This window comes from Capra hircus, chromosome 1 (assembly GCF_001704415.2).
Source record: "Capra hircus breed San Clemente chromosome 1, ASM170441v1, whole genome shotgun sequence".
NCBI classification, from domain to species: domain Eukaryota; kingdom Metazoa; phylum Chordata; class Mammalia; order Artiodactyla; family Bovidae; genus Capra; species Capra hircus.
In genome coordinates, this window is record NC_030808.1 from 95,466,835 (window position 1) to 95,493,376 (window position 26,542).

The 26,542-nt window shown below is 40.6% G+C and overlaps 1 protein-coding gene and 1 long non-coding RNA gene across 8 annotated transcripts in view; one reads left to right on the forward strand and one right to left on the reverse strand.

Annotated features, from left to right (window-relative positions):
- The window catches only part of PLD1 (phospholipase D1), a 283,431-nt gene that overhangs the window by 227,502 nt on the left and 29,387 nt on the right, over positions 1-26,542 (forward strand). For 5 of the 7 annotated variants that reach the window (XM_018047760.1, XM_018047765.1, XM_018047786.1 and 2 more), the window contains one exon: positions 1,163-6,787. The exons of the other annotated variants lie outside the window; for them this stretch is intronic. In XM_018047760.1, the coding sequence (XP_017903249.1) occupies positions 1,163-1,387 (225 nt within the window). In that variant the 3' untranslated portion in view covers positions 1,388-6,787. Of the gene's footprint in view, positions 1-1,162; positions 6,788-26,542 lie in introns of those variants that run through there. 7 annotated transcript variants of the gene reach the window in all.
- LOC106502158 overlaps positions 3,596-26,542 on the reverse strand; it is a 110,715-nt gene continuing 87,768 nt past the window's right edge. Inside the window, exon 3 of the long non-coding RNA XR_001295746.2 lies at positions 3,596-7,695. This is a non-coding gene — a long non-coding RNA (uncharacterized LOC106502158). The remainder of the gene's footprint in view (positions 7,696-26,542) is intronic.

A 26,542-nucleotide genomic window follows, 5' to 3' on the forward strand; every position in this document is an offset into this window, starting at 1 on the left:
AAAATTCATCTGTGAACACAAAAATTCATGTTTCTAATGAAACAACAATTATCTACATAGACATATTTCGTACTGAGGACTCAAGGCCATGATTAAATAGGTCGTGTGTGTGGAGTATTTTTAAAATGCAGGGCACAGCCTAGTTTGGATCCTGGATTGGGAGGCATAACAGCTCTAGAAGACATTTGGGGAATAATCAGATCAATCTCAATATGGGCCATATCTTAAATGACATGAAATTGATTTTCTGAGGTGTGAGAATGGTATTGTGGATACATAGGCACATGTCCTTATTCTTAAGAAATGCATGCTGAGGTATTCAGGTGTGAAGTGTTATGTGAAACTTATTTTTAATTAGCAAAATACGTGTATAACTGATAACTGTAAGTATAGGTACTGACATGAACATTTTTCAAAATAAAAAGTTAGAGAAAATATACAATTTTTCTTTTAGACGTGAACCTCCAGTGAAATGCAGGGATGATTATTATCCAAAACAATTAACCTTAAAGCGGGCTATCACTCATGAATCTCCTCACCACTGGGTTGACATTATCCTGTGGTCGGTCACGGGATAATGCAGATTAAACATGCATGTGTGCGCTCAGTCACTCAGTCACGTCTGACTCTTGTGACCCCATGGCCTGCAGCCCACCAGGATTCTCTGTTCATAGGATTCTCCAGGCAAGAATACTGGAGTGGGTTGTCATGCCCTCCTCCAAGGGATCTTCTCTACCCAGGGGTTGAGCCCAGGTCTCCACCATTGGCAGACCAATTCTTTACCACTGAGCCACCTGGGAAGCACCCCTCCCCCATAGATCAGATATAGGATCTATCTTTTTTTTTTTTTTTTCCATACTGCATGGTACGTAGAACTCCAGCTAGGAACTGAACCCGTGCCCCCTGCATGGAAACTTGGAGTCTCAAGCCCTGAACCACCAAGAAAGTCCTCTATGATTTTTTTTTTTTTTGATGGAAGCAAACGTAGGACTCTCTGTAGCAAATAAAAGAAACAACCCTTCAATCAGGTCTGTGATGTAACATAAAACTAATATATGTTTCATAAAACATAGGCTTTGTCTGTCAGAATGAGTATTTTCCAGAAAGGGGATATGCTTTCTTTTAAACTTGTCACTCAGTTTCCTATTTGCATTTTAATCAGGTGTTCCGGTGCCTTCCCAATGATGAAGTACACAATTTAATTCAGCTGAGAGACTTTATAAGCAAGCCCGTATTAGCAAAGGAGGATCCCATTAGAGCTGAGGAAGAACTGAAAAAGATCCGTGGGTTCTTGGTGCAATTCCCCTTTTATTTCTTATCTGAAGAGAACCTACTGCCTTCTGTTGGAACCAAGGAAGCCATGGTGCCCATGGAGGTCTGGACTTAAGCGTTGTGCTTGTTCGCAGCTCCGAGACTTCCACTCGGAAGAGTACACGTCACATTCGGACTTTCTGGAGACCCAACAGACAGACCCAGACCCAGAGTACACATCCACCCCTTGGATTGCAACTTTTTGGGTTAACTAGGAAGGGCTGCCGTCATACTGATGTAAGGACAGTGAACATCGGCATGGCTTTATAATTCCTCACGTCTCTCCTTGGGAAAAAGGGACTGCGTTCTTAGGTAGCATATACCCAACAGCGTCAACACGTATTTCAATTCCGTGATGTCAACACGTGTTTCAGTTCCGTGATGTGTACCAAAAGTGCATTTTCTTTGCTGACAAGAATTTATCTGTAACTGATCTAGTTGCCAAAAGGTGTCTGAACCTCCTTAATTTCCTCTGACCCTCACACATGCAGCTGTTGTTTGCTTGCTGGACCTTGTAATCCATACAGGCTCTGTTTGACAGTGTTTATTGCTAGAAGGTGTTGTGATGCTGCTCTGAGATTCTTGAAGGTTCCATGGGATGCTCTGCCCATCTGGTCCTAGAGTCGTGATGTGCACCCAACCAAGGATGTGGTCCTTCTTCCTTTCCAGTGACTGAAAGGGCAGGACAGACCTTAGTCTATATAGCAGCCCATGTTAGGTACTTCTGATAATATTGTTGGTGTGTATCTTGACACGACAGAGCAACAGGAAAGAATTAAATTTGGTTATTACAGCAGAGATTTCACTTTACCTCCAAAGGCACCGACAAGATGTGTCCTTATGATAGGGCCCACCAGATCAGATTTGAAAACATGTGTAGGATATTTGATTACACAGCAACCCATTAAACTCAAAGACAGAGCATACAGCCTTAGGAAATCACCAACATGTTGGTGGGAATCAGATTCAGATAAGGAAAGAACATTTCTTACAGTCCTGTAAAATTTCCTGCCATCCTTAGCTGCCAGATTTATTGAAATTGGAGTTTCTACATTTCAAAATAAAACCAGCAAATACAACTTGTCTTTCAAGAGAATCAGGGGCTTCATAACTCATGCCAAGTGAATGAGTATGAGCGCAGCCTTATTTGATATTCAGCTCTCCAGCTATGCTACCTTCTAGAAGAAAAATTGATTGTAAAATACATGTACCATCTCTTGCATTATTAAATAAGCATTAACATTCCACTAGAGTTCCAAAGAGGTTAGGATTATTTATTAATTCACACTATCCTCATCTGTGAATTGTTCAGGAAATACATTTCTCCTTTTTGGATGTTAACATACCCTTTGATACCCCATACCTCTAGTTTTATTAAGCAGAACTACTCTTACAACTTGAAGAACTAACATGGGTTCCCAACATGCCATAAATTATGGTATAGAAGGGGCTTCCCTGGTGACTCAGACAGTAAAGAATCTGCCTGCAATGCATGTGATCTGGGTTCGATGCCTGGGTCAGGAAGATCCACAAGAGAAGGGAATGGCAGCCCACTTCAATATTCTTGCCTGGAGAATCCCACGGACAGAGGAGCCTGGCAGACTATAGTCCATGGTGTCACAAAGAGTAGGACACGACTGAGTGACTAACACTTTCACTTTCACACTTACACTGGGTGCAATAATTACACCTTTATGGGTTACCCGGACAGAATCCTGTCCAAAGAAGTAAGGACCCATACCTGTTTCATAGAGCTGATAGTCCAGTGGAAAAGATTAAATAGGAACATAAAGCCAGTGAAACAGCATAAAGTCAGTTTGCAGGAAAGAGACAGTGTTACATACCCACAAGAGAGTTTTACAAATGAGGTGAGACTGTGTAACCAACAATGGAAATTAATATGCTTTTATGGTGGCTGAAGATGAAAAAATGGCTTCATTCCATAGCCGTCATAAATAAGATGTTTGCTATTTATGAAGTTTAGATTGGCATTTAAAGTGTTGAGTGTATGTGGAATACCTAAGGATTTCTCATATTTTCTTTTTAAATGTAGAAGAGTCAAACAACTGGCTCTTGAAAGGGCCCTTTCTCTTTGAAAAAAAAAAAAAAAAGCACGTAATACAACCTCTCCCCATTTTATAGCTGAGGAAACTGAGACCCTTGTTAGTTGATGGGCTCACTGAAGTTCACCCATTAGGACTAATGACATTGCTGCAGTCCACTACTGGCCTCTCATTTCACTCATCACTGCCCCACAATGAGGAGATGCAATAAACAGATTTCAGAGAGGATGCCTCTAAACTATTTTGAACCCTGTGATCTTATGGATTTATGTGCTTGTCCGTCTCCCTCAACTAGAATGGAAGCTCCACGGGGCAGGGACTTTCCTGTGTTTTGTTCATAACGTTATCTGCAGAGCTTGAAACAGAACCTGGTTCATAGGAGGTGCTCAGTACATGTTTGTTGGATGAATAAAGGAGATGGAGGAGAGAGTTAATGAAATGAAAACCTGATGGAGTCTCAGACAAGAAATCTTCCTGCTATTGCTAAAGAAACGGTTAGCAAGGTTCTTTTCTACTGAATCTTCTCAAAGGCAAGATGTTTATCTGCAAAGAGAGGGGCTACAAGATTTATTTGGGTAGATTTTATGGGAAGTTCAGTGCCACAATTCCTTGCTGTGCAGTGGCAGTTTACATAGTGCCCCATTCTGTAAAAATTGCTTGGGCTGTGCACACAAGAGGTTAGACCTAATTACCCATCGTTCTCTGACACCATTACTACCTACTAGAAGTTCAAATACTTTAACATTGCAGTGTCTGATATAAACTTTAAAATGCAAGGGATTTTGCCTCTTGAAAAACTATTACGAATCTGTACAACATTTTAAATTGACTATAATGTTTTGAAATTACAAAAGGTAATTATAGCCTTTAAGTGATGTACCTGAGATTCTGATAATCCATGTAATAATATTTGCTTTCAAGAAGGGAAAAAAAAATCTGTGATTATAAGAGGTGAAGGGTAGAAAGTGGTCATGGCCTATTAAAGCTATTCATGCTGGCCAAGCTTAGTCATTGGAGGACACTCAGCACAGCGGGTCAGGTGCAGGCGTTTGCTCTGGAGCAAGTATCCACTTGGTGACTCACCCTCCAATGGGACTGTCTTCTTTTTCAGCTGTAAAGCATCACAGAAGGGCTTGGAGAGCTGGTCATTAGATAATTGAGTGACATATTGTAAAACAAAACATTGATTTTATTTTAATAGCATCTTTGGAAAAAATTTTTATCTCTAGGTAATCAAAAACATAAGCAGTTAACCTCTTATGTAATAATGGGAAAATGTAATATATTGTGAATTAACAGTCTTCCAGATGAAAACACAAGCCAGGAAACCTTTTGTAGCAGATGTAAGATAACAGGCAGAGCAGGTTTTATAGACATTATGAAGACCCTGCACTTCTTTCTGCCTCTCCTCATTCCTTATTCTTTCGACCACTGGCCCCATCCAGAGCCCTTCCTTCTTATGGAAACCATTTTAGAGGACAAGAAAGAGCTTTCTGGGGAAAAAAGAAAAAAACCATGAGGCCTCTATAATAAATTTTCAGTTTAGCTCACACTTTCAAGTGGCTGACAAAATACTACTATTTTTTAACAGAGGTAGTGGTTCTTTTTGACATTTCTGATCTGATGCAGCAAGTCAGCCTTCTCAGATGCCTGTCACTCTCTGGAGAGGGGCTGAAGAGGACTCTTCATGTCGTCTCACCCCTCTCTATTCTCTCATTATGAAATGAGCAAATGTTATAGGATTTGCAGTGTGCTTAGGAATCCTCTGAGGTCAATTAATACTGGCAATTTGGAGGTTTAGAATGCGTTTTACCAGGCATCAGTTCAGTTCAGTCCCTGAGTTGTGTCTGACTCTTTGCGACCCCAAGGACTGCAACACGTCAGGCCTCCCTATCCATCACCAACTCCTGGAGTTTACCCAAATTCATGTCCATTGAGTTGGTGATGCCATCCAACCATCTCATCCTCTGTCATCCCCTTCTCCTCCCACCCTCAATCTTTCCCAGCATCAGGGTCTTTTCAAATGAGTCAGTTCTTCGCATCAGGTGGCCAAATTACCAGGCATAGGCCTTGAGAAATTCTTGAATCTAGAAATTCACTGGAAAAGGAATTCACCATCTATCAAAAAGTTGCAGGTGAAGAATCAATGGATTTGCCTTATGTTTAGGGGAGGCAGATACCATCATAAATGCCTAATGGCATTTAATTCACATGTGATATATTACTAGGTTTGACTTCAGATTAGAAGGATTCATTAAAGGAAACAAAAATGCTGTGACTGAATTTATTATAGGTAATCTTATTTTTTCCTTTATATCAGTTTTAAATTTTAACTTAAAAACAAAAAGTTAATCTAAAATAAGTGAAAATTTGTCACACTAATCATTTTAAACTTTTACGTTTTAAAGTCAGAGACTGGGATGGCCGTCCAACCAAAACGTAGGCTTAAATACTCTTTTCTATCTCCAGCAACTCAATTGTTAACTTTATTCTAGATACATGCACTTAAGTGAATGTTGTCCTACTTCTGCTCAACACTGGGAAATATAACATCCTGTTCTCCTAAGGTATATTCCACTTGGATTTATCACATAAAATGGTCTGGGTCAAAAATACTGATACTCTTTCTCAATCATTCTAAAAATTCATACTAGAGTATTGTAGTTGGAGCACATGTCTCTGACACAAAAACCGAATACATACTGATGAACATTCACCCATTCAGAACATTCAGGTATTCTGGACAGAACTCAGGCCCCTAGCCTCACCCTTATGACAGGCTTTGGCAAACTAAGACTGAGCCTCCTGCGTCTGTGAATAAAGTCTTACTTGATTGCAGCCATGTCAATTTGTTTACATGCCTCATGACCGAATGATCTGCAAATCCAAACTCCTAGCTGTCTGTAAGAAATGTTTACTGATCCTTCCTCCAGAGAGAGCAGAGAATGTCCAGTTAGAATACCTCAACCAAACAGATTTGGGTGAGTTTTATTCTCTTCCATGAGCAAGGTTTTCAACTCTTCCCTATCCCAGAGCCAGCATTCTATAATAGAATAATGGTAACAAGGTCAAGTTCTTTCAGGAATGAAAAGTCATATGAGTTTTGGTTCTGAAAGAGTTATTGTCAACTCATGCAATCTCCTCCCAGCTGAGCACTCAATATGAAGCACTGTTGATAATGTTTTTAACTAAACTGTTCAATGAGGATGGATAGACCTAACGGTTTGTATTCAGAATGAGAATTGTGAACTCAAGAAACTCAGTCTCCCTGGATTTTCCTTCTATAAAGCCATGGAAATGATACATGTATCCATTCTCTGCCTCACAGTCAGTGCTTTGGATGCCGACACACTTAACTGACTTTTAAAATGTAAATATTCATTAATTAAGCAATTAAAAGTGTGAAATCAGCAGTGTCCCTCTCTTTGAAAAGAAGATTCCTTCTTCTGCACATCAGGTTTTTAGAGCCAGCACAATGTAGGTCTGAGCTGGAGACAGAAGTGTCACCCTGGAGCAGGTGTCAGAGCCCCAGCGTCCCCTGCCGTTCCCAGTCCTTCTCACAAGCTTCATGCACAAGTCTCAGCAGCACCCAGAAAGAGAAAGAAACAGAAGCTGCCCTTTTGCCCCCTCCTCTTTCAGTTACTACCTATTCCCTGAAAGCCGACCACTTTCCCTAGGTTTTGAAACAGAGATTAGTTTTGTCTATTTTCGTACCTCACTGGCTTTTTCAACAAGGACACCCTCAGCCTTTATCTCTACTAGGCGTCTTGCAAGCTCTCTTTGGCTTCCAGGGAGACTGCTCACATTTGTAGACTCATCCTGGGCTCCTCTCTCTCCGTTTCACTTCTTCAGGGTCTGGCTTGTTCTTCCCATTCCACTCAGATTCAATGGTTTCCCTGCCATCTCTCTGCTCACCTGCAGCCCTGTTCTGCCTTCTAAGCTCCAGACACATTAGATGTCTGAGCAATAACTATCTCTACTTCTCCACATGGGTCTGAGAGAGCGAGTAGAGAGGCAGAAACCCATTAGAGGCAAAACTGTAGCATGGAGACCTGCCCTCTGCAGCACTGGTGACCTCAGAGGTAGGGGGACAGCCTGTGTGGTGAGGCATCAACAGTGCCCCCTAGAATGGGCCTGTGGATTTGCTTTCATAATATAGTAATTCTTATTCTAGAAGCTTGTAATTTCTTTGAAGACAAGGGTCTTCTTTCTTCATACTTCACGTAGGGCTTGTCACAATGGGTAGTATATTGTTCAGGTCATGTGGAAAGTGATTTGAAAGCTTTCTTTGCTCATGGTACGTGAGATTCATCAGGCCAATCTGTAAAGAGGGTGAGAACATAAAGAATTGAGTTGCTTTATGTTAGACTGGAGGGGGTAAGAAGTAGATTTCTAAATTCCTCTTTATATTTACAAAGTCTCAATAACTTTTTAAAATACAGTCTGAGCTGTGATAATGGAATCTTTAAACATTGTCAAAATCACATTTGAAAGATTAAAGAAAATTAAATAGTTTTTCCAATGATATTTGGCTATTCACTTTCTAGACAGTAAGTAGGTCAAAAGGTGGGTTTAGAATTGCACCAGATAACTCAGTGGGCAAACATTTGCTGATTTATGAGAAACAAAAACAGGAGCGGTACTTTTAAAAAGTCGTTTAACATAAAGACATTTTCTGAGCCTCTTTTTCATAACAAGTCTTCATTCATAAGAAATTTTGCATTACAATGCATTCCCTAGATATAGAGAAGGGGACACTAAGGTAAAAGACAAAATCAGAAAAATTTTTTTCCCCACATTTTGCTTATCCCACTAAGCCTTTCCTTTTAAGTTTTTTTTTTGAAGTACAGTTGCTTTACAACACTGTGTTAGTTTCGGTTCTACAACAAAGTGAATCAGCTAAACGTACACATATATCCCCTCTGTTTTGGATTTCCTTCCCGTCATACTAAGATTTTTTAAACTTATGTATGTTTTTATTGAATGAAATTCAATAAATCAAATTCTATAGTGCTTACAATTTTCAAAATTTCCATATACATGATTTCATGTAACCTCATAACAAGCCCCCCTTTTTTAAATCCCCTGTCCCTATTGCCCCTCCGTTCCCTCCCCATTGGTAACTTTCTAGTTTGTTCTCTGTATCTGCGAGTCTACTTCTTTTTTGTTTTATTCACCAGTTTGTTGTATATTTTAGATTCCATTTGTCTTTGTGGTCTGATTTATTTCACTTACCATAATACCTTCCATTCATGTGGCTGCAAATGGCAAAATTTAAAGTCAGGAAGTTCCTGATTGGCTGCTTAAATTATCTTTCCCTCACCCTGCTAATTACCTGCTCTTACGCCCAGAACAGCCCAGCCCCAGATCATAGATGCCTTTCTGTTTGAAATTGGTGTGAGATGTCACTGTGCGCTACTCCTTTCTATCACACTTTCATAATGCTCTTTCTTTTGAAACTCTGGATTTTTTTTCCAGTTTTTTTTTTCTTTAATTTTAAATCTCAACTTCTAGTACAGAATACTGAGTAAATCACATTCCTTAGTCCAAGGCCCAGTAAGACTCCCTCTCTTGTTTAACTCACTTGTTACTTTTTTTAATCTACACATTCCATTAATTTTCTCCTCCTTGCAGTGATCAGTATTAATCATTTTAATGTATTTTTGTGTATCTTTTTACTTGAATGTATTCTTGTAAAATGTGTACTCTTGTTTGAGGAATTTTTATTTACACAAATAATATTATTTCTGGGAAAGCACTAATTTTAATACCTAGGTATGTTGATGTATGCAGGTCCAACCTCTTGCATTTAATCATAGAGCTTAACTGATATGCAATCATCACATTTCATCCATCACTTTCCCACAAACTGACCCCAGGTTACCTCCAGCTACCCAGCACCACATACATGCCGCCGTGAAAATACTCATACCATAGGGCTGCTTGAGTAGCCTCACAATATGGCAGTTAGCTTCCTTCAGAACGAGTGATCCAAGAGAAAACTAAGCAGAAAACATATGTCTTTTATGACCTAGTCTTGGAAGTCACAAACCATCATTACAGCACAATCCTATTGATTACACCAGTCGGTGCTATTCAGAGTGGGAGAAGACTAGAGATCTTCCTTGACTTATGATGTGGTTATGCCCCAATAAACCCGCTTCTAAATTGAAAATATTGTTAAATCGAAAATGTATTTAGTATGCCTAACCTACCAAACACATTAGCCTAGCCTACCTTAAATGCGCTCAGAACACTTACATTAGTCTATAGTTAGGCAAAATCAACATAAAGCCTATTTCAAAATAAACTGTTGAATACCTCATGTAATTTATTGAATATTATACCACAAGTGAAAAACTTCTGTATGGTTGTATGGGTACACAACGGTTGTAATAGCGTCAGTTGTTTACCTTTGTGATTGTGATGCTGGAAGCTATGGGCTTGCCACCACTACCCAGTACCACAGAGTATTGCACTGCATGTTCTGAGCCTGGGAAAAGATAAAATTTTACATCTGAAGCATAGTTTCTATTGCATACTTATCCCTTCAAAAGTTTTAAGTCAAACCATCATTAAGTCAGGGACCATATATATATACAGCATGAGTACTGGGAGGTGGAGTCACTGGGGTCATATTGGTGGCTCAACACCATAAACATCAACTATTATACTTTTTTATTTATTTGTTTTTAATTGAAGGATAATCGCATTACAGAATTTTGTTGTTTTCTGTCAAACATCAACATGAATCAGGCATAGGTACACCCATGTCCCCTCCCTCCTGAACCTTCCTCCTCATCCCACCCTTCCAGATTGTCACAGGGACTCTGATTGAGTTCCCTGAGTCATACAGCAAATTCCCACTGGCTATCTATTTTACATATGGTAATGTAACTTTCCATGTTACTCTCTCCATACATCTCACCCTCTCCCTCCTCGCCTCCTCCCATGACCATAGGTCTGTTCTCTGTCTGTCTCTCCATTGCTGCCCTGAAAATAAATTCATCGGTACCATCTTTCTAGATTCCATATATATGCATCAGTATCTAATATTTATGTTTTTCTTTCTGACTTACTTCACTCTGTATAATAGGCTCTAGAATTGTCCACCTCACTAGACCTGACTCAAATGTGTTCCTTCTTATGGCTGGGTAGTTTCCATTGTGTATACGTACCACAACTACTTTATCCATTCATCTGTTGAAGGGCATCTAGGTTGCTTCCATATTCTAGCTATTGTAAACAGTGCTGCAGTGAACATTGGGGTACATGTGTCTTTTTCAATTTTTATTTCCTTGGGGTATATGCCTAGAAGTGGGATTGCTGGGTCTTATAGTGGTTTTATTCCTAGTTTCTTAAGTAATCTCCATACCATCTTCCATAGTGGCTATATCAATTTACATTCCCACCAGCAATGCAAGAGGGTTCCCTTTCCTCCACACCCTTTCCAGCATTTGTTTATAGACTGTAGACTTTTTGATGATGGCCATTCTGACTGGTATGAGGTGGTCTCTCATAGTTTTGATTTGCATTTCTCTAATAATGAGCAATGTTGAGCCTCTTTTCATGTGTCCGTTAGCCATCTGTATGTCTTCTTTGGAGAAATGACTGTTTAGGTCTTTTCCCCACTTTTTGATTGAGTAGTTTATTTTTCTGGTATTGAGTTGTATGAGCTGCTTGTTTATTTTGGAAATTAATTATTTGTCAGTTGTTTCCTTTGCTATTATTTTCTCCCATTCTGAGAGTTGTTTGTAGTTTCCTTTGCTGTACAAAAGCTTTTAAGTTTAATTAGGTCCCACTTGTTTATTTTTGTTTTTATTTCTATTACTCTAGGAGATGGGTCAAAGAGGATCTTGCTTTGATTTATGTCATTGAGTATTCTGCCTAGGTTTTCCTCTAAGAGTCTTATAGTTTCTGGTCTTACATTTAGGTCTTTAATCCATTTTGAGTTTATGGAACAAGATAGAGAGCCCAGAGATAACCCCACACACCTATGAGTACCTTATTTTTGACAAAGGAGGTAAGAATATACAATGGGGCAAAGACAGCCTCTTCAATAAGTGGTGCTAGGAAAACTGGACAGATACATGCGAAAGAATGAGATTAGAACACTTCCTAATGCCATGTATTTTTATTTTTTCCCAGAATTCTTGTTTCCCAGATAGATATTTGGTTTTTCTCTGTTCTTTTCCTGAGTTGATTACCTGTGTGATAATTCTGCTACCTCGAAGATGTACATTACCTTCCCACACATGCAAGAATCCCAAAGCTTCTTGTATGCATATCCACACTGAGTTCTATTATAAGAATTGTCAAATGGTTGTCAGATGCCACTCATAAAAGGGAAAATGACACTAGGTTTACCCCTGAAAAAGGAGCCCCTTGTATTCAGGATCCCAAATTTCAAATAAGCCATGGTATTTTTGTTGTTGTTAACTTAAGCCGACCTCGACTCTTCTTTCTATTGTTGTAAGCAGTGAGCCCTGTTTTACCTGATTTCATTTTTTAAGATGTATGTGTGAAATAACATGTATATTAGTAAGATACCTGGCCATTTTTAGAAGTCAAAGAGGTATGATGGCAGAAGCATTCTCTTTGAAGCTTTCATAGGTCAGAAAAAGCTACAACAAATGTGGTGGTCTCTAAAAGGAATGTTTTATTGCAAATAGAAAATGGTCATTAGTAACAACTCTGACATTATACTGCATGAAACATTTACATGTTAAGTATTCTTTCTGCTTCTGCTGGTCTGTGACCCTTGAATTCTTCACACATGAAGACATGGGTGCATATCAAATAAAAGATTAAGGATCATGGATAATAGCAATACAGTGGGGAACCAAATGTTCACATTTCACTAGGAAAAATAAAAAGAAAGAGAGAAACTTGTCACTGCCATTTTTTATTTATTGATGCAAAAATGCTGTTCAGCACAAATGCAGCGATTACCATCCAAAGTGAGATACAGATGAGTATTGAGAGTCTGAGGAGAAAGCAAAGGCCTTGAGAGTTTCTCCCATCACATAGACCAGCAAAATAAATTATTGAACCATACATGAGCCCAAAAGCAAACTACTTCAATTTAATTCTTCACCTTTCATTCCTATGCTAAGATAAGCATATGATGGACCATTAACAGCCTCCTATGGGAAACCTGCCTCTGGTGGAGATTATTTGTAATAACTCTGCTACCTAGAAGATGTACATTACCTTCCTGCACTTGCAAAAATCCTCAGTGGGTGCTCGGGATCCCTGTGTCTGACCTAAGAAATGCCAGTCAAGGGACCACCAATTTATCCCCTTCCCCGATGTCACCAAAACCGGTATACTTCAAGCAAGACTAATAGACTTGTGTGTGTCTATTTCTTGATCTCTCTGGAGATTTATAGTTAGGGATGGAAATTTGGAGGAATCAAAGATAGATAATTACTAATTGAACATCCATCATAAGCAAAGTTTCTGATTTCACTGTTGAAGGTAAGACTTGTAATAAAGAATACATAAGTCAATCAATGAAAGTGCCTAAAAATTGTAAAAGGCCATACATAATATAAAGCATGTACCTAGGGCCAGAAATAGATGCAGGGTTACTGCTTGGACCTGGCAGTTCCGGACAGCATGCACTAGACCTGAATTTTCTATGGTAAATGTATCTCTTCTACTCTATAGCAAGGAGTCTGGGCAAGGAAAAAGTTTGGTCCTGAGATGATATGGGGTGAATATGTGGGTATCTTCTCCATTGACTATGCTGCTATTTCATTCACCACTTCAGGGCCTTCCTTCATCAGATCACACCAGGGACACATAACAGATATGGACCAGGTAAACCTACAGAAGACCAATAAGACCAAAAAAGGTCCTCCCTTCTCCAAAGAACTTCAAATATTTCCAGGTATGATCTCAGAATAGATGATCATCATGGCAACCCACTTCAGTATTTTTGCCTGGAGAATCCCAGGGACAGAGGAGCATAGTGGGTTGCCATCTATGGGGTCGCACAGAGTCGGACACGACTCAAGCGACTTAACAGCAGCAGCAGCAGCAAGATCAGAGCAGTTGTCATTTGTTTGCATTTTCTGGAGCAGAGAACTGAGAGATTAAATGACATGGGTAGGGTCTAAACAGGGTTTCTCTGGTGAGTCAGATGGTAAACGCTCCACCTCCAATTCAGGAGACACGGGTTTGATCCCTGGGTCAGGGAAGATCCCCTGGAGAAGGAAATGGCAACCACACCAGTATTCTTGCCTGGAAAATCCCATGGAAAGAGGAGCCTGGTGGGATACAGTTCGTGGTGTCAGAAGAGTTGGACATAACTTAATGACTAAACCATCACAACCAGTATTCCCTTAGGTGGAAATAACAAATATTGTTCAGCCATTCATCAATTAACATACATTTGGGTTGTTGACATCTGTTATTTTTATGAATAAGGCTGCTATAAACACTTGCCCACGTTTCAGTGTGGACATATGTTTTCATTTCTCTTAAGTCCATATCTGGAAGTGAAATTGCTGGATCATAAGGTAACTCTTACTTTGAGGGGAACTGCCAGACTGTTTTTCATTTCTGTCACCATGTATGATGGTTCAATATCCTCACCAACACTTGTTCTATCCGATATTTTTATTATAGTCATCCTAGTTGGTGTGGAGTAGCATCTCCTTGGGGATTTCATTTGCCCTGTCCTGAAGGCTAATGTGCTCTTTGGCCATTTGCCTATCTTCTTTGGAGAAATGTCTACTCAGATCCTTTGCCCCTTTTTTATTGGTTTGTCTTTTTGATATTGAGTTTAAGAACTCTTTACATAATCTATACAGAAGTTCCTTGTTAGATATATGATTTTCAAATATTTTCTCCTATTATGTGGTCTGTCTTTTCTCTTTGTTCCTAGTATCCTTTATAGCACAGAACTTTTAATTTTGATGAAGCCCAATTTATCTTTTTGTTTTTGTTGCTTGTGCTTTTGGTGATGTATCTGAGAATCTGTTGCTAAATCCAAGGTCACAAAGATTAACCCTGATGTATTTTTCCAAGAGTTTTGTGATTTTGACTTTTATATTTAAGTCTTTGATCAATTTAGGGTTAATTTTTTTTATATAGTGTGAAGTAAGAGTTCAACTTCATTGTTTTATATGTGACTATCCTGTTGTGGAAGGAATGATGCTAAAGCTGAAACTCCAGTAGTTTGGCCACCTCATGTGAAGAGTTGACTCATTCGGAAAGACTCTGATGCTGGGAGGGATTGGGGGCAGGAGGAGAAGAGGACGACAGAGGATGAGATGGCTGGATGGCATCACCAACTTGATGGATGTGAGTTTGAGTGAACTCTGGGAGATGGTGATGGACAGGGAGGCCTGGCGTGCTGCGATTCATGGGGTCGCAAAGAGTCGAACACGACTGAGCGACTGAACTGAACTGAACTGATCCTGTTGTTTCAGCAGCATTTACTGAAAACACTATTCTTTCCCATTTGAACGGTTTTCACATCCATGCTGAAAATTAATTGCCATAGATACATGTGTTTATTTATAGACTTTCAGTTTTATTTTGTAAACATACATGTCTATACTTAATGCCAGCATCACAGTCTTGATTACTCTTGCTTTGTAGTAGGTTTTGAAATTACAAAGTGTATGTCCTCCGATTTGTTGTGCTTTTCCAAGACTGTATTGGCTATTCGGGGTACCTTGTGCTTCCATACAGATTTTAGTATCAGCTTGTCAATTTCTTTTGAAGACCCACCTGGTATTATGATTGAATTGATTAATTTGAGAGTATTGCCATGTTAACAATATTATGTCTTCTGATCCATGAACAAGGGATTTCTAAATCCCATTTATTTAGATGACCTTTAATTTCTTTCAGCAGTGTTTTATAGTTTTCAGTGCCTCTATTAGGTACCTCTTTTCCCTGGTAGCTCAGATGGTAAAGCGTCTGCCTACAATGCGGGAGACCCAGGTTCAATCCCTGGGTTGCAAATATCCTCTGGAGAAGGAAATGGCAACCCACTCCAGTACTCTTGCCTGGAAAATCTCATGGATGGACGAGCGTTGTAGGCTACAGTCCATGGGGTCGCAAAGAGTTGGACACAACTGAGCGACATCACTGTCACTTTCACTTTGTTAAATTTTATAATGAATACTTTTTTAAAATAAATATTTCTCATGCATACTTGTTCTCAAGTATGGATATACTTACACTAAAAAATTATACCTTTGTTTATCTGAAATTCAAATTTAATTGATCATTCTGTGTTTTACTTGGCAATCCTACTTTAAAAGTGACCAAACACAGAATGAAGTATATGAGCCTACAGCTGTGAAGGGCATCTGAGTATTCAGAGACTGGAAGAGAAAGTTAATTAGGTCTATATAAAAGCAAATATTTACCTCATAGGAGGTTATAACAGTTAATTAGCATAATCTATTTTATCCTGAGATATTGTTCTACTTTAAACTTCACTCTGAAATATGTTGCTTTGAAGAAGAAAGTAAACATTTTGAAAATAATTGCCATTAATCTGAACTTAAAAAAATATTTCAGTATCAGGCTTCAAGGCAGTAAACCCTGAACCATGTCTGTTACTCTCAGCAAAGTCACCTGTATTCTGTATAGACAGAAACTTTTCATACCCATGAAGACTATGTGATACAGATGTGATGTGGTGATACAGTTACACCCTTGAGCTCTTACTAGAATTGTTTCATGTTGGAGAAATTATTTTTTCATCCTGATATTTATTAAGAAATAACTCTTTATGTCAAAGTTCTGACCTAAACTTTAATCCCCTCCCCTTGTGTGTGAGTGGACCTGGGGACTTGCTTCTAGCGAATGGAATATGGCAAAGGTGACCACATGGACCATAGCCTTGTCTAACTCAATGAAACTATAAGCCATGCCGGGTAGGGCCACCCAAGACAGACAGGTCATGGTGGAGAGTTCTGACAAAACATGGTCCACTGGAGAAGGGAATCGCAAACCACTTTAGTATTCTTGCCTTGAGAACCTCATGAACAGTATGAAAAGGCAAAAAGTTACGACACTGAAAGATGAACTCCCGAGGTCAGTAGGTGCCCAATATGCTACTTGAGATCAGTGGAGAAATAGCTCCAGAAAGAATGAAGAGATGGAGCAAAAGCAAAGACAACACCCAGTTGCGGAAGTGACTGGTGACAGAAGCAAAGTCTGATGCTGTAAAGAGCAATATTGCATAGGAACCTGTAATGTTAGGTCCATGAATCAAGGCAAATTCATTTCAGTTCAGTTCAGTTCAGTTCAGTTGCTCAGTCATGTCCGACTCTTTGCAACCCCATGAATCACAGCATGCCAGGCCTCCCCGTCCATCACCAACTCCTGGAATTCACTCAGACTCATGTCCATCGAGTCAGTGATGCCATCCAGCCATCTCATCCTCTGTCGTCCCCTTCTCCTCCTGCCCCCAATCCCTCCCAGCATCAGAGTCTTTTCCAATGAGTCAACTCTTCGCCTGAGGTGGCCAAAGTCCTGGAGTTTCAGCTTCAACATCATTCCCTCTGAAGAAATCCCAGGGCTGATCTCCTTCAGAATGGACTAGTTGGATCTCCTTGCAGTCCAAGGCAAACTGGAAGTGGTCAAACAGGAGATGGCAAGAGTGAACATCAACATTCTAGGAATCAGCGAACTAAATGGACTGGAATGGGTGAATTTAACTCAGATGACCATTATATCTACTACTGCGGGCAGGAATCCCTTAGAAGAAATGGGGTAGCCATCATAGTCAACAAAAGAGTCCGAAATGCAGTATTGGATGCAATCTCAAAAATGACAGAATGATCTCTGTTCATTTCCAAGGCAAACCATTCAATATCACGGTAATCTAAATCTATGCCCTGACCAGTAATGCTTAAGAAGCTGAAGTTGAAAGGTTCTATGAAGACTTACAAGATCTTCTAGAACTAACACCCCCAAAAGATGTCCTTTTCATTATAAGGGACTGGGATGTAAAAGTAGGAAGTCAAGAAATACTTGGAGTTACAGGCAAATTTGGCCTTGAAGTACAGAATGAAGCAGGGCAAAGTCTAATAAGTTTTGCCAAGAAAACACACTGGTCGTAGCAAACATCCTCTTCCAACAACACAAGAGAAGTCTCTGCACAAGGACATCACCAGATTGTCAATAGTGAAATCAGACTGATTATATTCTTTGTAGCCAAAGATGGAGAAGCTCTATACCATCAGCGAAAACAAGACCAAGGAGCTGACTGTGGCTCAGATCATGAACTCCTTATTGCCAAATTCAGACTTAAACTGAAGAAAGTAGGGAAAACCACTAGACTATTCAGTTACAACCTGAATCAAATCCCTTATGATTATACAGTGGAAGTGACAAATAGAGAAAAGGGCCTAGATCTGATAGACAGAGTGCCTGAAGAACTATAGGCGGAAGTTCATGACATTGTACAGGAGGCAGGGATCAAGACCATCCCCCCCAAAAAAAATGCAAAAAGGCAAATGGTTGTCTGAGAGGCCTTGCAAATAGTTGTAAAAAGAAGAGAGGTGAAAGGCAAAGGAGAAAAGGAAAGATATACCCATTTGAAAGCAGAGTTCCAAAGAATAGCAAGGAGAGATAAGAAAGCTTTCCTCAGTGATCAGTGCAAAGAAATAGAGGAAAACAATAGAATGGGAAAGACTGGAGATCTCCTCAAGAAAATTAGAGATACCAAGGGAACATTTCATGCAAAGATGGGCTCAATAAAGGACAGAAATGGTATGGACCTAACAAAAGCAGAAGATATTAAGAAGAGGTGGCAAGAATACATAGAAGAACTGTACAAAAAAGATCTTCATGACCCAAATAATCATGATGGTGTGATCACTCACCTAGAGCCAGACATCCTGGAATGTGAAGTCAAGTGGGCCCTAGGAAGCATCACTATGAACAAAGCTAGTGGAGGTGATGGAATTCCAGTTGAGCTATTTCAGATCTTAAAAGATGATGCCGTGAAAGTGCTGTACTCAATATGCCAGCAAATTTGGAAAGCTCAACAGTGGCCACAGGACTGGAAATGGTCAGTTTTCATTCCAGTCCCAAAGAAAGGCAATGCCAAAGAATGCTCAAACTACCACACAGTTGCACTCATCTCACATGCTAGTAAAGTAATGCTCAAAATTCTCCAAGCCAGGCGTCAGCAATACATGAACTGTGAACTTCCAGATGTTCAAGCTGGATTTAGAAAAGGCAACCAGAGATCAAATTGCAAACATCTGCTGGATCGTCAAAAAAGCAAGAGAGTTCCAGAAACGTCTACTTCTGCTTTATTGACTATGCCAAAGCCTTTGACTGTGTGGATCACTAGAAACTGTGGAAAATTCTGAAAGAGATGGGAATACCAGACCACCTGACCTGCCTTTTGAGAAACCTGTATGCAGGTCAGGAAGCAACAGTTAGAACTGGACATGGAACAACAGACTGGTTCCAAGTAGGGAAGGGAGTACTTCAAGGCTGTATATTGTCACCCTGCTTATTCAACTTATTACAGAGTACATCATGATAAATGCTGGACTGGATGAAGCACAAGCTGGAATCAAGATTGCCGGGAGAAATATCAATAACCTCAGATATGCAGATGATACCACCTTTATGGCAGAAAGCAAAGAAGAACTAAAGAGCCTCTTGATGAAAGTGAAAAGGAGAGTGAAAAAGTTGGCTTAAAGCTCAACATTCAGAAAACTAAGATCGTGACATCTGGTCCCATCACTTCATGGGAAATAGATGGGGAAACAGTGGAAACAGTGTCAGACTTTATTTTTTTGGGCTCCAAAATCACTGCAGATGGTGACTGCAGCCATGAAATTAAAAAAAGATTGTTCTTTGAAAGAAAAGTTATGACCAACCTAGATAGTATATTAAAAAGCAGAGACATTACTTTGCCAACCAAGTCCATCTAGTCAAAGCTATGGTTTTTCCTATAGTCATGTATGGATGTGAGAGTTGGACTGTAAAGAAAGCTAAGAGCTAAAATTGATGCTTTTGCACTGTGATGTTGGAGAAGACTTTTGAGACTCCCTTGGATAGCAAGGAGATCAACCTAAAGGAAAGTCCATCCTAAAGGAAATTAGCCCTGAGTGTTCATTGGAAGGACTGATGCTGGAGCTGAAACTCCAATACTTTGGCCGCCTGATGCAAAGAACTGACTCATTTGAAAAGACCCTGATGCTGGGAAAGATTGAAGGTGGGAGGAGAAGGGGACAGCAGAGGATGAGATGGTTGGATGGCATCACCAACTCAATGGACATGAGTTTGAGTAAACTCCGGGAATTGGTGATGGACAGGGAAGCCTGGCATGCTGCTGTCCATGGGGTCACAAAGAGTCAGACACGACTAAGCAACTGAACTGAACTGAGCTGATCCTGGGTAACACTGACTTAAACAAGTGAAAGTCCTTAGGGAGGGACTGGGCCCTCGTTGAGGCCAGAGATTCTTCTCTGTTCACTTTAAAGAAGCAAGTCATCATGAGTCCTATAGATGCAAGGCAATGAATTCTGCCAACAACCTGAATGAATTCTGAAGCAGACTTTTCCCACTTCAAACCTCCATATGAAAACACAGCACTGGGACTTCCTTGACAGTCCAGTAGCTAAGACTTTGCCTTCAATCCTGCGGGGATTTGGTTTTGATTCCTGGTTAAGGAGCTAAGATCCTACATGTCTTGAGCCCAGGAAAACAAAACATTAAAAAAAGAAGCAAAAGAAATAGTGTAGCAATTCAATAAAGACTTTTCAGAAATAAATAAAAATACAGCCCAGGTGACACCTTGATTACAGCCTTGTATGACCTGAGCAGAGGACCAGCTGAGCTATAGTGAGACTACTAATGCACAGAAATTGTGAGATAATAAATGTGTGTTGTTTTAGGTCACTAAATTTGAGATAATTTATTATGTAGCAATAGAAAACTAATACTTTGTTACCCAGCAATATAGCAACTATATAGCCTCATTACTAGGTATTCAGTCCCGTTGTATCCATAGGCTGACCCTTTGAAAGTTCTACCACCTACTAGTGCATAAATCCAATGACTGCCTCATATTAGTACTGGAAGTCCTGGGTCCCAGGCAATCCCTCAGTCCAAAGCAAGCCAGGGTGGTTAGACACCTAACACGTGGTAGGTCACTATCACATGGAGATGTGCCGCCCATGTCTTTCTGCTCAAGGGAAGATAATAGCTCTTTTTCACTGAGGATCATGGCCCACCTCCCTTTTAACGTCTATCTTCAACTCCATGAGCTTAATTCCCTTTATTGAGCCAGAAAGCTATTATTCCCTCCAACCCCCCAGGAACATAAAGTGGTGGGGGTATGCAGAAATGGGAAGTAGACAGAGCTACATGCAAAGAGTTCAGGCATTTTGAAATATAAAAATTCCTAGTTGGGAGTGGAAGAAAGACCTTTTGCTAGCAAGTTGAAAGCAGCCAAACAAGCTGCAACATACTGGGTAATCCTTTTCGTCTTTTCGTTCTTCATAACTCATCTTGTTCAGGTAGAATAAGAATTCGGGTAAGCGGGCCAGTATGAACGGCACAAGGCTCTGGCTGCTACTCATGACTGGCAGGCTGAGACCAAGCATTTTCCCTGTTCTGATTCTTACTGAGCCTGGCTTCAAACTAGCTTGAAGCTCTAATTGAGCAAAGCCAGTAGGACTTAGCAGAACCACTCCAGCCATGCAGAGGGACCCAGAGTATCTCTCCAGGCCCTGGTCCTCCCTGCTTTCCATTCCTGCCTGGTCCTGACTATATTGCCTCTTTTTAAGAATATCTTTATTTGGCTGTGCCAGATCTTAGTTGAAGCATACAAACTCTTACTTGCAGCATGTGGGATCTAGTTCCCTGACTGAGAATCGAACCTGGGCCCCCTGCCCTGGGAGTGAGGAGTCTTAGCCACTGGACCACCAAGGAAGTCTCCTGACTGTATTACTTGTTAATGGTTTTAGTGTCTTACTTTCCAGTCCTTTCCCATTGGTACTTAGGATTGGTCCTTGCTAATTCCTGTGCTGTCCAACAGCCAATCCCAATCTCATACCCAACCCTAGCTGCTAGAACTCCAGCCTGGACTCTGAGCCCTAAACCTAGCATTTATCTAAGATGGAATTAAGATACATCAGACAGCATAATGCTGACCTCACAGGCAATTAAGAATGCTTAAAGTTCCAACTTAGACCTGGCCCCATGCTTTATCTCAATTCCAGTGTCCATTCAGCTAAATTGGGGGTTCCCTGGGCTGCCCATATGGCTCCGACACCCTCTCCAATCTCACATTAAACCAAAGGCTCTGACAGCTCTTAGGAGTACCCAGGGTTATTCTATAAGGCTGATAAATAAAAATTCATGCTGCACAAAACCCAATTAGATTTGTAAAGAGGTGACTTTAAGTGGAAAAACAGAAAACTGACAAGGATCTGAGGAGGGAGGGTATAAAAAGATGAGAAGCTTCTTCAGAGTAGACTACACTAAGTAAAATTAATGATCTAAATAAAAATGTGTGTGCACTTCTTCCCCAATCCCCACCCCATATAAATCTACACAGAAATTGTTTTGTTCGCTCTCAAATGCACCATCAATTTTAGATATAAGACATGCTCAGGTTTCTGCAGAAATTTTAACTTTTTGTTATCCTTGCAAGAGTTGTTTCAAAGATGAGAATCTGATGGTCTGTAGATGAATGTTCTCTCAGCTTCCCTTTAAACTAACCCTGTAAAATAGTCATCTGCCTCAGTAGCCCATCGTCACAATAATGCTGCTTGATGGCTTCAAAATCCAGGAGCTTTAAACAGCCATAATTTACCCTGGCTTGTGCATCTGTGAGTTGGCTGGGCGTGGGCTGATCTAGGTTGAGCATATTTCCACATCTGCTTCATGGATCTGTCCTCCTCCTTCTCCACTGAGCGAGCCATTTTCCTCTCATGACAATGAGAAGGCAGAAGCGCAAGAGGAAGGCACAACTGAAACACAAATGACTCCTAAGGCTTAAGCTGGAACCGGCACAAGGTCACTCTGCCCACATTCCATTGGCCACAGCAAGCTGCATGGTCAAACCCAACACCCATGCTTCTAGTGGGAGGACCTGCAGAGTCACAAGGCAAGGCTTCACAAATCTGAGCAATCAGTCAACGTACCAGAACAGCTAACAGGATGCTGGGTCCTATCTTTACGGTATCTCTAACCTAGTCAACTTGAGCTGGTTTTCCCCTCAGTGCCCCAATAGTGCTCTGAACATATCTGAATTTCTTTCTTTGAATGACAAAGCTCATTTTTCCAGTGATGGTGATGAACCATCCATTGACTTGCCTCCTCAGATGATGGCTTTCCTCCACAGTAAGCTTTCCGGAACTCACAGTCACTTCCACCTCTTAAATGTATCAGCTGCGTGAATGTGAAGGTGGGTACTACTCATGGAAGACTCATCTGGCTGGCCCTGAATAAAATAAAAGCCTTCAACTTTTCTTGGGGGAAATTTCCCTGATTTAAATACTTTTGAATATGTTGTTCTGTCATTTTAAAGAATATGGTTCTGTTGAGTGTTGGATGTATTTTTCCTGCGACAGGATACATATTTCTTTCCTCTGTTTTTCCAGAGACTTAATATGGTTCTGGCCATGTTTTCCTGACTACAAATCAGGTGCACAGACTGACAAGGAGAGGAACAACAAGAAGGTCTATTTAAAGCTGGCAATTACTGCTTTTGACATATTGCCTATTACTGAGAATTTGTATTCTTCATATTTCCCCTCACAGGGTATTAAATTTTGATTAAACCCAAGGACCTCTGACTGTTTTCCATAAATAGGGAAAACTCTGTAGAGTTCTAGGCAGTGTTTTTATATGCACAATGAGTTGCTAACTTATCATGCTAATTGTTCCGGTGTTTATACCCTGAAGTCCTAACTGCTCCCTTTAGATTTGCAGTAAATCTTCCCACCAGCCCATGGCATTCTGGGCGATAAGCAGTATATTTTTTTATAAGGTTCCATTCCCACAAACTATATCACTTCGAAAGGAAATTTACACCTCTGGCCAGGATCTCTGGCCAGAAACATCCAATGAAAAAATGAAAGAGGGTCTCAAAAATAAAGAGGTCAATGTCACTGTTTCTGGGTGTCTAGGGCACAATCCAATCCTATAAAAATAACATCAGAACTCCCTGTGTACCAGGCCCTATGCTAAGTGCTATAACCCAGTAAGGTGGGTGCCATTGCCTCTCAGGGTACTGATGAGAAGACTGACCAGCCAAATCCTTACATATGTTGACAGAGCCTGGATTTGAACTCAGATTCATCTGACCCCATGTGAAAGAAAGAAAGTGAAGTCACTCAGTCATGCCCGACTTTGTGACCCCATGTACTGTAGCCCAACAGGCTCCTCCATCCATGGAATTTTCCAGGCAAGAGTACTGGAGTGGGTTGCCGTTTCCTTCTCCATGGGATCTTCCCGACTCAGGGATCAAACCTGGGTCTCCCACATTGCAGGCAGACACTTTACTATCTGAGCCACCTAAAAGGTCTCATTGACTACTATCTTCACATGAGGAGGGATTATAATGGGAATCCCAACTTCAGATGTGTTACCAAGTCTGCGTCTGCTACATATTGTATTGACCCAACAAGAAGAAAGTCTTTTTTAAAAAATATTTATTTATTTGGCTGCACTGGGTCTTGGTTGCAGCATGTGGGGTCTTCATTGTGTCATTGTGGCATATGGACTCTCTAGTTGTGGGATGCTGGTTCGACAGTTGCTCAGTGGGCTTAGTTGCTCCTTGGCATGTGGGATCTTAGTTCCTGGATCAGGGATCAAACCTGCAGCCCCAGTTTCGCAAGGTGGATTCTCAACCACTGGACTACCAGGGAAGTCCCAAGAGCAAATTCTTTAAGAACTGTCTTGGAATCCTTCTAATCCATTGAAGCAAATCTTGAATTATTCCCCTGTATTTCTTCTATGTTTCTGCAAGAATGTGCTTCCAAGAACCCACTTGGTTCTTGGGCAGACATACTGAACCCACAGCCCAGATACCTTCCCCTTAGGTATCTCCAGAGTGTTTAACTTAATTTTTCCCCAATACACAATATGTATATAATTCTTCTTCTTCTACACATTTTATTTACTTCCCTGTTTAGTAATGAAAGTTTCTTGCTTAAAAAAAATTACTTTCACTTGAGTATTCATAGTCAGTTTAGTTCAGTTGCTCAGTCGTGTCCGACTCTCTGTGACCCCATGAACCGCAGCATGCCAGGCCTCCCTGTCCATCACCGACTCCCAGAGTTCACCCAAACACATGTCCATTGAGTTGGTGATGCCATCCAACCATCTCATCCTCTGTCGTGCCCCTTCTCCTCCTGCCCTCAATCTTTCCCAGCATCAGGGTCTTTTCCAGTGAGTCAGCTCTTCACATCAGGTGGCCAAAGTATTGGAGTTTCAGCTTCAACATCAGTCCTTCCAATGAACACCCAGGACTGATCTCAATAGCAAAATATTGGAAAGAACCCTAGTGTTCATCAGCTGGTGAACAGACAAATAAAATGTGGTATATCAAAACAATGGGACACTGCCCAGCAATAAGAAGAAATGAAATACTGATAAACCTCATAGTGAAAGTGAAGTCGCTCAGTCGTGTCCGACTCTTTGTGACCCCACGGACTGTTGCCCACCAGACTCCTCCGTCCCTGGGATTTTCCAGGCAAGATACTGGAGTGGGTTGCCATTTCCTTCTCCAGGAGACCTTCCCAACCCAGGGATTGAACCCGGGTCTCCCGCATTGTAGGCAGACGCTTCACCATCTGAGCCACCAGGGAAGTCGATAAACCTCATAGTGTAGCATCTATCAGTATTTCATTTCTTCTTATTGCTGGGCAGTGTCCCATTGTAAGAAGAAACGAAATACTGATAAATGCTACACTATGGATAAACCTCTTTGGAGAGGGAAATGGCAACCCACTCCAGTGTTCTTGCCTGGAGAATCCCAGGGACGGGTGAGCCTGGTGGGCTGCCATCTATGGGGTCACACAGAGTCGGACACGACTGAAGCGACTTGGCAGCAGCAGCAGCATGGATAAACCTCAAAAACCTTATACTAACTGGAAGAAGTCAGCCACGAAAGAGCACATGTTGTATGATTCCATTCATGTAGAATGCCCGGAAAAGGTGAATCTATGTAGACAGGAAGCAAACTAACGACTGTTTGAGGCTGAGGGCTTGGAGGGAGGAGGATTAAGTGTATAAGAGGCAGACAGGATCACACAGTGATAAAAATATTCTGAAACTGAGTTATGGTGATGGCTGCACAACTTGTAAATTCACTAAATATTAATGAATCATATATTTAAATCAGTTAATTTTACAGTACATAAATTATACCCGAGTAAAGTTGTTTCCGAAATAATCAATTCATGGAGAACATTTTCAGTTACATAAAAATTGGTCAAACTCTTTGCACTGTAAGCTCCTGAGAGACGAATTTCTTTATCCACACAGTGAAGATAGAAATTTCTAACTCAAATATAGTTACCTGAACATCAAATGAGATATTAAAATGAAAACGTTTTGAAAACTGAAAAATGGCTGATAAAGATTCCTTCGACTTAGCAGTGGATGGAAATTATTTCATTCTGCCCTCCAGGTGGCGCTAGAATCTAAAAATGAGCATGCCGCTGCTAAGTGCAGCTGTTTTCTACAAAATTACCTTTCCCTAGGAGGTTACATCCCTAAAGGAAGTTTTTAGTCCACTGTCCTTCAGTCCAGAGCCTTCTCCTGAACTAATCTTAGGATAATAGACATCCAAGTTCAGTGTAAGCCTCCTAATATCTCACAAATTGTCAATTGCACTTTCCATGTTGCATGATCCCCTCTGTCCTGGGAAATTAGCCCTCTGATTAAACCACATTCATCTTCCATTTCTCTCCATCTTCGTGGAAACTTTACTTTCCAACATAACTGTATATTTCTGTTGTGTTTTCAATACTCTCAAGTGCTTTTAGATTTTCATTTAATTGGGAATGAGGGTCAGTTCACCAAACCATTTGTAAAATGTCTCAAAAATAATTACAGGCCTAGCAAACATAGGCACATCAAGGAAGAAATGCCACAGAAGGCCCACTGCGGCATGTGTTGGTACAAGGAACAGCTAATGTGCTCTTACTTTG